The sequence below is a fragment of the Megalobrama amblycephala genome, linkage group LG3 (genome assembly GCF_018812025.1).
Source record: "Megalobrama amblycephala isolate DHTTF-2021 linkage group LG3, ASM1881202v1, whole genome shotgun sequence".
In the NCBI taxonomy this organism is placed as follows: Eukaryota; Metazoa; Chordata; class Actinopteri; order Cypriniformes; family Xenocyprididae; genus Megalobrama; species Megalobrama amblycephala.
In genome coordinates this window covers 11042241-11058453 of record NC_063046.1, presented here as the reverse complement: position 1 = coordinate 11058453, position 16213 = coordinate 11042241, and the positions used below count along the sequence as shown (strand labels likewise).

Here is a 16213-nt window from a genome sequence, read left to right as displayed (position 1 = left end):
ACCCTCTCTATTTAGGCAATACATGACTACTATATATTCACAGGCTGGGCGGGTCTTAATAAATTAAGAATTAAACTATTTAAATGCAATCAAAAAACAAATAAGAAGAAAGTAAATAATAGTTCTCAGAAGACATTTGCGAAAGAAATTACTGGTAAAAACTTTTTACAGAAGTTGACCATCCTAAAAGCACTGAATAATTCGCACACTGCTAACTGAGGTGACAGGACACGAGAAATTCACGAGTTCACACTTATAAATAAGTCAGATAAAATAAATGGTATACATATTTGGCGTGCTGTCTGGGGAAAGGGCTCCGAGCTCGGTATTTGGCCCGAACACAGAGTAGCTACCCCCACCCCCCTATTTTAGGTTAGGAAGTAACCAAGTGAGTGTGAGGAGACGGGGTGGTGGAGGCAGACATCCCAATCTGCAAAAAGTCATTTCAGGGAGGTACACCCCCCCCCCCCCACCCCCCACCCCAAAAAAAAAAAAAAAAAAAAAAAGAGGAAGGAGCTAAGCTATAGGCATATGCAATTATTCGTTAATTATGTTTAAATATGAAGATTACTTTTACTATTTATATAAGCTGCTTATACTATTTATGTAAACTGCTTTTATTTATTTTCCATTGCAACTTTAAACAGGTCTAAGGAGTTTGTTGTTTTCATGTAGCCTTGGCAACTTGCCTGAATAATATGCACATGAAATTAAACTTGTCAATTCACCTCACTGATAATTGATTGGTTGATTTGCCGAAAAAGGCCATTCGGGATGCTCTCTGTCATACATGCGCTACGCACACACGCACACACACACACACACGCAAGGTCTCTCTCTCGCTCCCTCTCCCTCTCTGCCGTGCGCGCGCTGGTTTGAAACACAGTCTCTATGCGCGCTCTTGCTCGCTCGCTCTAGATTCCGGGAGATTTTAACTAATTTGCGGTTATCAGGGAGCCGCTATCAATATGCGGGAGACTCCCGGAACTTCCGGGAGACTTGGGATGTCTGTGGAGGGATGCTGAAAACTGTCGAGGATTCATGGGTGAGTTGACTGTGGTTATAGCATGTAACGTACTCATTCTGATTGGGTAGATGTTGATTACTGATTGTTGACAGCTAATTGTGATAATTGGATAGCTTATTTGATTTTGTTTCTCCCGAACTTTGTTAATAAAACATCATGATGTGAGAAGTTTGAGGGTGCATCACTGTCGCATCACTCACAAAATGCAAAAAAATAAATAAATAAATAAAAATCAGGCATGTGCACAAATTAGAGGTCTGCTAAGTTTTCTCAGTGTTTTCGGCTTTTTTTCGGCCGACTTTCGACGTCGGAGCTCGTCGGTCAGTCGGGCCATCTAATCATTCTGACTGGCTGTTCAGCTACTGCCACCTGCTGGTACGGAAAGGCATTTCATCTTGCGCAGAACTAGTGGCGACGAAAGCAGACTGCGGGGTTGGCTCACGTCAGCAGCGTCTGGGTCCAAAGTTGCCTTGACACACCAAACCGACACTTGACAGCCGACGGCCAAGTAGCACGTCCATTCTGTGCCTGTTTGAGAAGAACTGCCTTTCCGTACCAGCAGGTGGCAGTAGCTTCAATCAGAATGATCAGATGGCCGACTGACCGACGAGCTCTGACACCGATTCAACATGTCAAATCGGCCGAAAAAAAACCAACGAGGACCAACTTCAGCCGACAGTGCGGAACACACTGAGAAAACTTAGTCGGCCGACGAACAAAAACTGCCCGACGGCCAACCGTTGGCTTGGTGTGTTCCAGGCTTGAGCCAATCCCACAGTCTGCTTTCGTCGCCACTAGTTCGTCGGCGTCAGCTTGGTGTGTTCCTGCCTTTACAAACAAAAACTGCCTGACGGCTGACCATCGGCTTGGTGTGTTCCGGGCTTATATGTCGAACGTCACATGACCAAACCGGAAAACTGGTCTCATTGCATCCGCTTTAAAGGTGCTAAAGAGGATGTTTTGTTTTATACATTTTTGCAATATTACTTGAAACTGTCTTTACTAACTGATAAAAGACTATTTATTAGGTGCACTGAAAGGAATAATATTAATATACATCATCTGTGCACAAGGTAGGGCCTTAAAAACATCAGCCAATCAGCCCTCTGGCTTGTCAATCACTGCCGTGACATTCCTTGTGAGAGACGTGCGCGGATTGGCCCTCTGGCTTGTCAATCACTGCCATGACGTTCCTTGTGAGAGACGAGCGCGGCTGCGCGCTCCAGTAACTTTCCGCACTCCACAGGCGCCGTATGCAATGTTTTTGTCCGGAGACAGGAGTAACAACTGCAGATTATGTGTTACCTGCGGTGAGTCCGACATAATGAATCCACTAACACGACACAGCGAATGCCGGTGGTAAACACTCGTGTTCCAATACTCGTGCACGAGTTTTGGGAGGCGTTCCTTCGAAAGGAAGGGGGGTTGTTCTTACGCATGAGCTCATTTCAAAAACTCAGTAACAGTCTTTAGTTTCTCAGTCGACGAAAAGATCCTCTTTATCACCTTTAAAGTGTTAACAGCAGTATGAACTGACAGCATATCTGTGGACTAATCAGCGAAGGTAATCAGCGAAACTACCTATTTCATATTGTTATAGGAGTTTTATTCTATTAAATATCTAAACGTTAGTGTGAAGATGAAAAGTGAAGAAAGCTTTTAAATATCGATCTGCATATGCGGGGGACATCAGTTATGCTTATCTTTGCTCGCTCCTTTTAAGTTAACTTGAATAAAACACCAATTTTTTCATGAAGCACATATAAAAGACCTAAACCGGAAGCGATCTGATCTGTTTTACAGAATATGGAAGTTAGATTTCGCATAACCCCTATATCGCGCTGGGAAAATAATGATTTGCTTTGTGAGTTATCCATCACGTGTTTGTAAACGGCGTGTACAACATGCTTTGCCTATTGCTAGAGGCAGGGTTTTTCCTGCATAGAGAATTACGAAGCGGCCGTCTCCGTCAAATTTCGTGCCTCAGACAGGCAGTCACATGCTCAAATACCCCTTTACCACGGCTCCATTGCTGTCCATTCTCACGGGTGGATTATTAATGTGTTGATTTTAATAAAGACGAGTAACTCTCAAGGAATGTGCTGCACTCTTTTACTTTCGTTTTCAATGACAACGAATTTCTATTCAGGGAAAACCAATCAAGGAAAGCATATATATGCCTAGAGCACCTCCTAGTGGCAATTATATAAAACACAAAGGAAAACCCCCCGTGAGATATTGCTTAACTTTAACTAAAAATATACACAAGCTCAACAGGAAATGTAATTTTGCCAAAGAAAAAAAAAATATTTTAGATATTTATTTAAAAGCAGTCTACTAAGTGTTATTTGTTGTTATATCATCATGCTTGACACTGAGAATTTGAATAATTATTTTGAGATGATCAGGTGCCGATATCTAAATCAGAGAATATCGTAAGTTTGGGAAGTTGGCGGGTGGATGATTTATTTTTAACAGTGGATTTTGGTGATGTTAGAGCTGATCTGCACATCTCTAGTGCACAAGCCCTATAGCAGACATCCCAATCTGCAAAAAGTCATTTCAGGGAGGTACACTTACTTTTACTATTTATATAAGCTGCTTATACTATTTATGTAAACTGCTTTTATTTATTTTCCATTGCAACTTTAAACAGGTCTAAGGAGTTTGTTGTTTTCATGTAGCCTTGGCAACTTGCCTGAATAATATGCACATGAAATGAAACTTGTCAATTCACCTCACTGATAATTGATTGGTTGATTTGCCGAAAAAGGCCATTCGGGATGCTCTCTGTCATACATGCGCTACGCACACACGCACACACACACACACACACACACACACACACACACACACGCAAGGTCTCTCTCTCGCTCCCTCTCCCTCTCTGCCGTGCGCGCGCTGGTTTGAAACACAGTCTCTATGCGCGCTCTTGCTCGCTCGCTCTAGATTCCGGGAGATTTTAACTAATTTGCGGGCATCAGGGAGCCGCTATCAATATGCGGGAGACTCCCGGAACTTCCGGGAGACTTGGGATGTCTGCTATAGAGTCTCATTTAAAGTTCAGGTACAAGACTTTTTCTTTGTTCAGATTGCACACTGAACATGAGCTCTTAATTTTGAACTCCTAAAGAGCACCAGATTAATGAATTTATCTTTAAAATGTACAAAATTGTCTTCAGAGGGAGCATGCCCCCGGACCGCCCTATAGGGACAGAGGTACAACCACCAAAAAAAAAATTCACAGTCCTGTGGGAAGCACTGTATATATGATAGTGTTCTCAAAATACAAATCGTATTCTCTTAATATTAAAATACCTAAAACACGTGCTTGTCAAAGTGTTTTTTTCTGATGCGATCAGGATTTTACCACCTCTGCCTCATTTTGAGCCAGGAAAAACCCTGTAGACATGACTGGCAAATAATGTTTTCCAGAATATACCCTGGCCCTCATAACATTATTTAGGCAATTGTAATTGCAGTGCAAATGGATTATGGTAAGACGGATTTTTGTTGATACTTATATACCATTTTATTCAAATGGTATATAACAGCCCTATAGTTTATATTGTTAAATAGCATAACTTAATTAAAATATGATCAACAATATGTAACTACTTTTTTTAAATTATAAGAGGGTTGTCATTTTTTCCTCTTGAACACCCATCCCTTATACCCTGTGCACAACAGGCATACCAATTTTCTCAAAAGTAAATTTAAACCACAACTACTATAATAAAAGCTAATTTTTCTTGTTTTGAAGAAAGATTACACAAAAACAGAACTAGGAGCTTTTCATTTCAGGTGTTATGCGCGCGCACGCACACACACACACACAGAGCTAGTGAAAACCAATGCAGGACGGACAACTACCTTTATAGAGGATGAGGAAGGCAGCAGCAAACATTCTTGCTGGTGAGAACAGAGAGACACTAACCCACTTTATATTTCAAATGTTTACGAGTGTCTTTTGGGAAAAGAGAAATTCAACCACATTAACCACTACATTTAAGTTAAGGTTTCAGCGTTACCCATCTTGAGTAGAAAGTCTTGATGTTAAAAAAACAGGTGTAAAAGATTGACACCAACAATTCAACACCATGCCAACTTTTATTTAGTTGAATGCTTCATTACAAAAATATTGAAATACATTTGGTGGAAGGCATTAATGAAAAGTTCTTTTAAATAAAAATTTTAGGAGGGGTGGGAGTACAAGGTGAGCACAAAAATGATACTGACCACCTAATAGAGTAAGCCAATCATCTACAACATCTTGATGTCTTTTTATACTATGCAGCAACAATTGCACAGTTGGTTAAGAGTGTAAATGGTTGTTTATACACCTGTTGGAATGCTAACTGAATCTTAAGCAGATGTCATTTTTACTCACTGAAGAAGGTTTGAAATGAAACATGAAATAGCAGGCTGGCAGAAACAAAAACAAACACACATTCCCTGCACAAAGTCATTTTGAACAAATATACTAACAGATCAAATACTACAGTTAAAAATCATTGACAATTGAAGCAAATTTACAAAATTAACCATACCTTCTCATACTCTCTATGTCCATTTTTGTGTCCAACCATGGGAAACAAATTAGAACCAAGACCAATCAATAGAAGAAAAAAATCTTTAGCAACTAATCACATCAAGCTGTTAAATGAACAGAACGTGATAAAGTCCTGTGTATATATTTTAGGCATCACTGCACGTTCACAGGGCCACAGAGACTAAACTGAGCCTTTAACTCTGGGGCGGAGGAGGTGGAGGCGCAGGAGGCATCCCGTAAGGTGGCATACCGGGAATCCCCATCATGGTCACAAAGTTAGGGTCCATGGGTGGAGGCGGGGGAGGGGGCGCGTACATCATGCCTGCTGAGCCAGGTGGAGGGGGTGGAGGAGGAGGGGGGGCACCAGGAGGAAGTGGCGGTTGGACCCCAGGTGGAGGTGGCACCATAGAAGGGGTGCCCAGGGGCGGAGGGGGCTGAGTGGCTGAGGTGGCCGTCTGCTGAGGCTGTTGCCAGGGTGGCAGGTTTCCAGTGGCAGGGGTGGATGTGGTGGTTGTATCTGGGGGGGAAAAAAAGTGAATCAGAGACTAAAGGAAAACCTTTATTGAGATCAAAATGTGTACTACTGTAATACACTTACTCTGTTGCCATGGCAGTGGCGCACTGGTTGCCATGCTGCTGGTGGGTGGTGGGGGAGGGGCTTGCTGTTGCCATGGTGGCAGAGGTCCTGAGGGTGGAGGCGGCGGTTGGTTGTTGGGTGGAGGTGGAGGTGGGGGCATCATACCCATGGGTGGCGGCAATAAACCTGAATACCAGGCAAGGGAGGGAAACAATGAGCTTTCTGGAACACTAAGTATCCAAGTATGAAAAGCAAGCATACTTTAATATTACCAAACACAGATGTCAACCTGGAGTTGTGTCGTAAAATGAGCTTGGATATAAAAGCATTTGTCCTCTCGTAAAGATACAATTATATACTTCCAACTAGGGCTGGACGATTATGACCTAAAATCAAAACCTCAATTAATTGAACACTTTACCTCGATTATTATTTTGTTTGTTATTTTTGCCCTCATAGTTCACTTACAAGGTTTGTACTGTAAATATGCTTGACTATAAAAAGTGCAAATTTTTTCCCATTGAAAGAGTGATTTGACATGACATAGCTCACTTTCAGCAGTTATTTTATCTATGGTTCCTAACATTTTACATATTTCTGTTCGTTGTAAATCAGATACAGATAAATTATCACAGTACCAGTACGTAATGAGAGCGATTGCATGTGTGAATTAGTCATACAGTCTCTCTATTAATTGTGAAGCTGTGGGTTGTAAATACGTTATTATAGCATATATTTTTCTTCTTCTGAACTTCGAAAGTAGAAAAATATATGCTATAATAAGTTGAGTTTCTAAGCTACTTTAGTGGTAAATCACAGGACAGTGCTGACAACTAGTTTCTGCATTCCTCTCTGTGAACGCGATCTTCACGCTTTGTGCAGCTACTGTTTGTATGAGTGTTCGTGCCACAATGCAGCTGTGCGAGAACTGAGCTTGATATAATAATACACATCCGATCGTCTAAATCATGGGAAAATTACGTCAGTTAGAGGTTCTGAATTTCGGTTTCAATTAATCATCCAGCCCTACTTCCAACCTTCTAAGGAAATGTTTTATTACACTTTATTAAGCAGGAATTGTATGACTGAAAGTCTAAACATCACGGGGTATACTCACTCATTGGGTGTCCAGGTGGTGCTGGGCCCTGGCCCATTGGAGGGGGGGGCGGCTGCATCCAGGGTGGAGGCATTCCATTGGGGTTTGGTGGCATAGGTGGGCCGCCCATGTTTGGCATTGGTGGAGGAAAGTTATGAGGCCCACCAGGACCCTGGTGCATGCCATGGAAATTCCTGTTATCAGCAGGGCCTGAATTCATCCAAGGAGGACGATTCTAAAAAGTGTTTAGAGAGATAGAGAAATAGAGGTAGAGAGAGAAAGTGTGCGTTTTGGTGGTGGTTCTTGGGTGTTTTTTGTTGTTGTTGTTTTTGGAACAAAGTAATATTTATATTCAGCAAGGATGCATTAAATTGATCAAACAAATGCTGTTCTTTTAAATTAAAAAAAAAAAAAAAAAAAAAGTATCAGTTTCCAACAACTGATTTCAACATTATGAAATGCTTCTTGAGCACCAAACCAGCATATTAGAATGATTTCTGAAAGATCATGTGACAATGAAGACTGGAGTAATGGCTGCTGAAAATTCAGCTTTGCCATCACAGGAATAAATTACCTTCCAAAATATATTAAAACAGAAAATATTTCCAAAATGTCTGCTTTACTGTATTTTTGATCAAATAAATGCAGCTTTGGTGAGCATTGAAGACTATATCTACAAAAAAATAAAATAACTTTAGAACAGTGGTGTATGTGTGTACATTATGAAGAATTGGTCTTACTGGTGGTGGTTGGTTGTTGTTGGGTCCTGCTGGACGAGGTCCACCAGGGGGAGGATTGCTGTGGCCCCCACCAGACGCTGGGACCGGAGCCTCTCCTAACTCTGCCATGAGAGACAAGTACTCTTTATCCATACGGGCCTTATCCTGAGCAGACTGGGGTGGTTCGCCTGCCCGGGGAGCAAAGGAACTGCAGGGAAGAGAAATACAATTAACCCCATTGTGCTGTCTGAACTTTACCTGACATAACCAGAAGGTGGTACACTTCTTGGAGGGGAGAAAAAGTTAAAATAATAAATAATTGCTGATCACTGGTGGATGGGCTTGCCTGGTAAACTTGCAGTCTGATGAGATGTGACCTGCTCCACCACACTTTGTACAGACAGTTGTGTTTGTGATGCTGCGAGGCTCTGTGCTCTGCCATGGGCGTAAGATCCTGAAAGGAAGAAGTACACATACGCATCAAATGGTGTTCAATGGTTTTTTTTTTATTATTATTATTATTGTTGCAATCTGTTGATGTTTGTTTGTATTTGCTAATTGTTATTGTTGACTGAAGGGTGCCACAGATGCAAAAAGATTTTCCGAAAGGACAATAAATAAACTAAAATCCATCTACAAAATTTAAAGGCATGTTTCTCTGAGTAAAGGGTCAGGAAATCCCACCTGTTATCATCCTCTCTCAGAGTGCCATTGAGGCGTGCCAGTTCCCTCAGTTGCATCTTTCTCAGATCATTCTGGTCCTCGGGGGTCTCAATGCCCTGCTTGAGGATATTACGGATCTGTGGACAAAAAGAATGCACTTAAAAACATGCAATAGAATGATTGTTAAAGCTGATAGCTATGCATTTTTATTAAACTGATTTCTAAATGCATTAAAGGCACAGTATTAAATTTTGAAAACCAGTTTTGATCTCCAGGTGCAAGAACGATTAAAGGGGAAAATCACCTGCTCTACAGCTTTCTTGACATTCTCCATGGTGTTAGCAGTGACCAGTGCATGAAGAGGTTCATCTTCTCCTGGAAGCATCTGTCCATCCTTACGACCCACCTTCCCTTCCTTCACTGAACCTTTACCGCGAATCATGATTTTAGCACAACACTCCTTCTCAATGTTCTTTAGAGTGTTTCCACTGGAGAAACAAGCAATAGACCAAGTTACTTTATGATGTAGAGACTATAGAATCAGCCAAAAACAACAATCATGCAACTTACCGTGGCCCAATCAAAAGCCCAACAAAGTTGATCTCTGGATATTCATCCTGAGGAATCATCACCTTATCACTCACACGAGTAGCTGGTGGTCTGAGTAAGAAGAAAAACAAGTAAATAACAGACACTGCAAAACCAGAGAGAGAAGTTCATTGGCAGTAGCCATACTTGTAGTCGGCAGGGGGTTTGAATTCAGGGTTCAGTCCCACCATCTCCGTAATGAGAGAATGTCTCTCTTCCTCCAGTTTCTTGCGTGTACGATATTCACGCGTGTTAAGCCTCTTGCCCTCGCTGTTGTAGATGGGCTCAGGAGATGGAGACCTGTGAAAAGGAAAGAACAACAGAAAGATGCAACAGTCAAAATCTTAATGCAGTACTTACACCCTCAACAGTTAAACAATCAATGGCTTGCCTACTCTTGACTGACATTGGTTTGACTTTTTCTGTGGTCATTTAAAAAGTGCATGGGATGCCCCAGAGTGCTCAAATTCTAATGAGAGAGAAATAAAAATGTCCACTAGAAAACTTATATTGAACCATTTAAGAAGGGGAAAACACTCGTCAGATTTAAGAGCTTGAAGCTCAGAGTAAAAACAAAAAACCTTGGCATCAAGGAGCGCACTGAATTTTCAAACATTAATAAAATGTGTCTGTCTCAATATTATCTGGGGGATGAAAAATAGGACAAATATCTGAGACAAATGGGGCAACCAACACACTTGAAGAGCATCTGTTCTTGAACGCTGATCTAAACCTCCATACGCTCTCAGAGAGCATTCCAACTGTTATCTTCCCCTTGGACGGTGCTGAAAACCTGTTAACCTGCACAATGAGGCTCTGTGCTTGAAAAAAGTTACGAGAGGGGGAATTTGGGTTAGAAATAAATTTGGATGAAATATTAACCTTCAACAGCTCTCAAACAAGACAGCCACACAAGTGTGACAGGTTCATGAGAAGCAACCCGAAGAGGAGAAAAGTGGGGGGGAGGGGGGAAGAGGGAAGAATTTTCTGCTGGTTTTCTTTTGGAGTGATATCTCCAGCGCTGACAACCTGAAGCACCCTCCAGCTTTGTTTTGCGAGCTGGAAGCTGATGAGCGATCGTTCCTAAATCCTGGAGTGGATAGACCTTTAAGAAGAACCTTTTTAGAGTTGGCGGTGTAAAAACGTCGGATTAAGTTTCTGCCGGAGAACCTAAGGCTGTTCAGAGAGCAAGGGGTGTGGCTACTAAAAAGACACTCTCACGTCAGAAACATGACATTTCCTGCTATGTTGAATGCTTATGAAGTCTATGAGTGGCCAAAGTGATCAAAGTGTTAAGGTTATGGTTATTCCAGAAAGAAAAGGTCAGAGGAGTCTCCTCCGAGCAGTCTTCCAGTGTGGAAATCTGGAATACTCTGGAAGTTCCTGGACAAAATGGTGGTAGCCCCATTATGGAAAACCATTACTGACCATCCAATTAATCAACCATTAAGATTTTTAGGTTTAAGGACTTGGTTGTGTTTGTTAACACTGCATTTCAGAGGTTAGAAAGATGGGGCATTAAAAATGCAATAAAATCTAATGAAAATCAAAATTCCTTTAAATTGCTTAAATAGTGGATAAAACTAACCTACTATCTTAGACTACAGGGACTACACTGGGATAATAAAATCAATTCTACACAAGCCTTTATAATACACGTTTCATTTTGAAAAAAACAAAAACAGCAACAAAAAAAAACATGCATGCATGCAATAAAAATGAATACAAAAAACAGTTCAGAATAGAATTAAGATTAAAATAAGATTTGCTGAAGATGATCAAGATTAGCATTGCTTATATGAATGCACATTATGCTTTGGTAAAGTCGGGTTCTATGTACTGCCAACAGTTTATCCTCACTGTCATAAGATGCAAAGCAACTTCTATTTTCATAGTATAACATTGGCTAGTTACCTGGCAACACTAACTGAATGAAAAAGTCTGATATTTTATATGACAATATCCTACCATAATAGCCTTCAGTCATTTCTTTGCCTGTGTGTACAGAAACGGATCCAAACGTTTCTCTAAAACTAAACTAAGCAATTCAAACGCTAGAATGTTTAGGCATGTAACAAAACCAATTTAATTATTATAATTAAGACATTTTCTAAACTCTTTAAAGGGTTAGTTCACCCCAAAATGAAAATTCTGTCTTTAATTACTCACCCTCATGTCGTTCCAAACCCGAAAGACTTTCGTTTATTTTCGGAACACAAATTAAGTTCTTTTTGAAGACAGAATGCTGTCAGATTTCCTTTCATAGATTGCCTTTGCAACTACCACTTTGATGCTTCAAAAATGTCAAAGAGATCAGAAAACTAATCGATATGTATCGAGCGGTTTAGTCCAAATTTTCTGAAGAGAATCGATCGCTTCTTATGAAGAACAGATGTAATTTAGGCATTTACTCGCATGTAAACATTAGCGAACATAAGCAGAAGCTGAATAACACACAAAAACAAACCTCTTCCAGAAACTCAAATGTGCTGCATAACACACGAGAATAAACATCATTGGTTACGCAGAACGTTTTCCAGAAGAGGTTTGTTGTTGTATGTTATTCAGGTTCATCATAATCTGTTCTTCATAACAAGCGATCGATTCTCTTCAGAACATCTGGACTAAACCGCTTGAATCACATGGATTAGTTTTCTGATCTCTTTATATTTTTGAAGAGTCAAAGTGGTAGTTACAAAGGCAGTCAGTGGAAGGAAATCTGACAGCATTCGGTCATCAAAAAGATCTTCATTTGTGTTTCGAAGATAAACGAAAGTCTTACAGGTTTGGAACGACATCAGAGTGAGTAATTAAAGACAGCATTTTCATTTTGGGGTGAACTAACCCTTCAAACAAGAAGGCAAAGATATGGTCATTTTAGACAAAAGCATTTAGACTTATTTCTTCAATTAACAATCACTTACCCCTACATAAACATTAGTACACTTACGAACTGGCCTCACATAAAATGGCGCATTGAAAAGGTAAAGAAAATGTTACTGTTGGTGGGTTTAAATCGTTATTCCGACCTGTCCTCAGGGTTAACAGGGATTCCCAGGTCTCCTGTACGCAGTTTACGTGTCAGGTCTTCAATCTGCAGTTGGACTGGAAGAAATCAGGTTAGGAAAGAAAAAAACAAGGATGGAGAAAAATGTGGTTAACAACAAAAAACCCCACAAAAGCAGAAACAGTACACTGTAAAACTCAATATGACTACGGTTAAACAACAGGAAAAAAAAAAAAAAAAAAAAATTCACTAAGAATCAAGGTCAGCTGAAGACTTCTGATTCTCTGCAACACATTTTCTGAAATACTGTAACCCCGACAGGAATTCTGAAAAATAACCTTGTGTTTGAGCTTGAACATATTCTTATGAGCCCATATGGATTTCCCCAAACATTGAGAAAATCAAATTTCAAGGTTTGGCCAAATTAAGATTTGGGGGGGGGGGGGGGGATTTCAGTAAATAACTATTTCAGAAAAAGGTTTATTGAAACAGGCTTTCGATTTTATGCCACCAACTTTGAGAAGTGAGCTACTAAAATTCACATTTAAAGCATACACTTAAAATTATTAGTTCACATATTATTGCCATTTCAAGTGACCTAAAAAGGTGGCAAAAACATGAAGGCCTGTCAGGGGGAAAAAAGTTGGGTTTGAAGAAATCAAAAATCATACTGGCTAAGTGGCTTGAGCAACTGCATCCTAAATCAAATTGAAATTAAGTTATTTAGAGGATATTAAAAAATGATATATATATATTATATGATATAAACCACCTACCAACAATAATCAGTTACGACAACTGAGATCTAATATTTAGAAATTATCAGACAAACCGATCAGCCTTTAGTATTTTATTATTTTCATGCAAAAAACTATTTAACTAGGCCTCAAGCCACGGCAACCAAAACAGGCTGTACAAACCCAAATCTGACCTGTAATCAACCAAGGTTTTGCATCACTCATGGAAGCATTTAATGGGTTTTCACATGCATTTCTCTATGACATGCTAAAGAGAATCAGACCCCACAGGTCACACGTTGAATGGTGCAGGTTGATGGTAGGTAAAGGACATGAGGTATCAGTTATCAATAGAGGACTAGTTAAGGAGATGTAGGTCACAATATCATTGAAACAACCACTAACATCACATGCCATTGCAAAACAAGTGCCTGACAGCAATGAGAAAGCAATTTACTACACACTGCTTTCAGACACAGGGTATGGAGATGACTTTCTCAATTCGGTGTTGGACCTGCATTGCTTTGCAGTCAAATTGGACTTAAGACATTTTGCATAGTAAACATGAGCAGTGATGATCTGCAGCTGGAGACAGTTCACAGCAAGCAGCAACATCAGAAAAACATTGTGGGTTCTTGCTAATGGACATCAGATGGTAAGCAAACATTGACAGTGCTACAAATACTCAGTGCTTCCTAGACAAATAAAACGTCCTCACATTGCACATCGATGGAGTTAGTACATTCTAGTGAACATGGGCAAAGTGCTGTATTTCGATGGATTGACTTCTTTGAGAAGACCATCTTTATACAGTAATTTGAAACGTATAGAGATGGCCGTTTTGCACTGATCGAAGGTTAGCAAATAACCAAAGGGTTATCCAATTAAATGACCTCAACTATGTCAGCAAAGAAGTCAGACTAATGAAATTCAGCAATTACATCCTGCATGTGATGTGCAAACTGTGAGGAAATAAAGCAAAACGTTTTGGGACAAAAAAGTGAGTTGTCTGGGTGTAAACAGAATAACCCCCACCCCAAATTCACAAACAGTGTTCTGCAACTTAATAAATAATTTGACTCAGACACACATAATAACAGTAAATTCAGATATTCACCTATATAAGCTCGTTCCTGGTCCCGAGTTAGCCCGGGAGGGATCACGGTGGGCATGCCCGGGATGACGGTCTTCTGATCGGGGGTCTCGCTGCTCCAACGACTCCTTTTCCGCTTCTTCTGGCCAAAGTCTGTAAGAGAATGTTATAAGTGACGTGTCATTGCATGCCAAGTCCATATAAAGCCTGCAGTACCATATTGGATATGTGAATTTCTTAAAGGATTAGTTCACTTTCAAGTAACATTTTTCCTGATAATTTACTCACCCTCATGTCATCCAAGATGTTCATGTCTTTCTTTCTTCAGTCGAAAAGAAATTAAGGTTTTTGATGAAAACATTCCAGGATTATTCTCCTTATATTGGACTTCAATGGCCTCCAAACAATTGAAGGTCAAAATTACAGTTTCAGTGCAGCTTCAAAGGGCTTTAAATGATACCAGACGAGGAATAAGCGTCTTATCTAGCGAAATGATTGGTCATAAAAAAAAAAAAAAAAAAAAAAAAAGTAAATGTATATGCTTTATAAACCTTCAAGTGCTTCCGCCAAAACTGCACTTTCGTATTCTTCAAAAAGCTTACGCTGTATGTCCTACGCCTTCCCTATTCTACTAACGGAACGAACGCAGCGGCAGTTCCATTTTTTCCGTAAGTAGAATAGGGAAGGCGTAGGACATACAGCGTAAACTTTGACCGAAAATGGCCGATCGTTTTGCTAGATAAGACCCTTATTCCTTGTCTGGTATCATTTAAAGCCCTTTGAAGCTGCACTGAAACTGTCATTTTGACCCGTTTGGAGACCATTGAAGTCCACTATAAGGAGAATAATCCTGGAATGTTTTCATCAAAAACCTTAATTTCTATTCAACTGAAGAAAGAAAGACATGAACATCTTGGATGACATGGGGGTGAGTAAATTATCAGGAAAAAATTTATTTGAAAGTGAACTAATCCTTTAAGCCTCTAAATTCAACATAGCATCAACATAATCAAAACATTCCTGAAAAAAACTGTTGTACATAATCTCTACTACATGCCTTCTGCCCTCTGATTGATCACTCATACTTACTTAACAAGTAAAAGGTCTCAGTTTAATTCTAAAATATCAACCATGTGTCTTTCTGCAGTGAAATTATGATTTTTTTTTTTTTAAGTGAAAATATACAGTGACAGCTGATATGTACTGTATGTAGTCTGCTATACTGTTATAAAGACCTCACTGATTTACATTAAAACCTATTAGAATTTCATCTTTCTTTTTGGCCATATAATAATCTGTTACCAAAATGCATATGTTTGAGAACAAAAGCCAAACATATGCATCAAAACTGTAATACAAAAAAAGACATACATGCAAACGTATTGGTTATTTGTAACTTATCTGGTTATTTCATCGGTTAGGCTTCACCGTATTATGATCAACGTGTACAACTGATTTTGCAAACTCACCTAAAGACTATTATATGAACTACACTACAGGTTAATGCATTGCAACCTAGAGCTTGTTATTAGACAATGCCATATTTAAAAATAAATAATCAAAAAGTTAAAGGCTAAAGAGCGTAAACAATCAAACCACATCTATGGAACAGGCCGTTGATCTTTAAAGTGTCTCAGGCCCGTCCACGCTGTTTACCTCCACTTCCCGCCTGAGCCGGCAGCACTACTCCGACTGGGTTTGAGAGCGCAGAACTCACAGCTCCGGGGAACTGGGAAAAACCAGGGTTTGTTAATTGCGGCTGCTGGAAGTTCTGCAGCGGGAAGGACACCGCAGGCCCAGGCGGTGCCATTAACCCCGCACCGGGGCCGGACTCAAAGCCTCGCTTGGCGCCGATACTCGGGTGCAGCTTCCCCAGCGGGGTTGCGTTGGCTCCCGTTGCCATTTCTGGGCGTCAGGGCTTCTCTATCGTTTAGTATCTACCCCCAAAAATCTCCTTTCTTGATAATTTAATTAATACGAACGTATGTCTCCCTAACATACAACCACCTTCTGTCACCCGCTGCCTAAGATGGCGTCTGCTATGAACGACAAAGGAGATTTGACGTCAATTTGGAACTATCCGATAGGTCAATGATAATGTCAATCAATGTGTGCTTTACAGTCATTGGTTCATTTAGGGTCCAACGATACATT

At 40.2% G+C, this 16213-nt stretch overlaps 1 protein-coding gene across 2 annotated transcripts; it reads right to left on the bottom strand.

The window, feature by feature from the left end:
* Positions 1-5118: 5118 nt before the first annotated feature.
* sf1 (splicing factor 1) lies at positions 5119-16115 on the bottom strand. 2 transcript variants are annotated; one of them, XM_048183827.1, is made up of 12 exons: positions 15716-16115; positions 14084-14212; positions 12252-12327; positions 9370-9522; positions 9205-9294; positions 8939-9122; positions 8656-8771; positions 8318-8425; positions 7993-8179; positions 7274-7487; positions 6178-6342; positions 5119-6096 (listed from the first exon to the last, which is right to left on the bottom strand). In XM_048183827.1, exons 1-12 carry the CDS (start codon positions 15960-15962, stop codon positions 5774-5776), a joined length of 1992 nt encoding a protein of 663 aa, XP_048039784.1. In that variant the 5' UTR covers positions 15963-16115; the 3' UTR covers positions 5119-5773. The 2 variants fall into 2 exon arrangements, with proteins under 2 accessions (XP_048039784.1, XP_048039785.1); XM_048183828.1 differs by lacking the exon at positions 12252-12327 and having other exon boundaries at positions 15716-15891.
* Between the last annotated feature and the right edge of the window lie 98 nt (positions 16116-16213).

What these genes read in the sequence shown, in the direction of transcription:
- sf1 (XM_048183827.1), bottom strand. Translation starts at nt 15,962, where the DNA reads ATGGCAACGGGAGCCAACGCAACCCCGCTGGGGAAGCTGCACCCGAGT. An exon ending in CCTGTTAACCCTGAGGACAG is followed by an intron (nt 9,523 to 12,251) that starts GTCGGAATAACG and finishes TCCTTTTCACAG; the next exon opens with GTCTCCATCTCCTGAGCCCA. An exon ending in GGGCTTTTGATTGGGCCACG is followed by an intron (nt 9,123 to 9,204) that starts GTAAGTTGCATG and finishes TTGTTTCTCCAG; the next exon opens with TGGAAACACTCTAAAGAACA.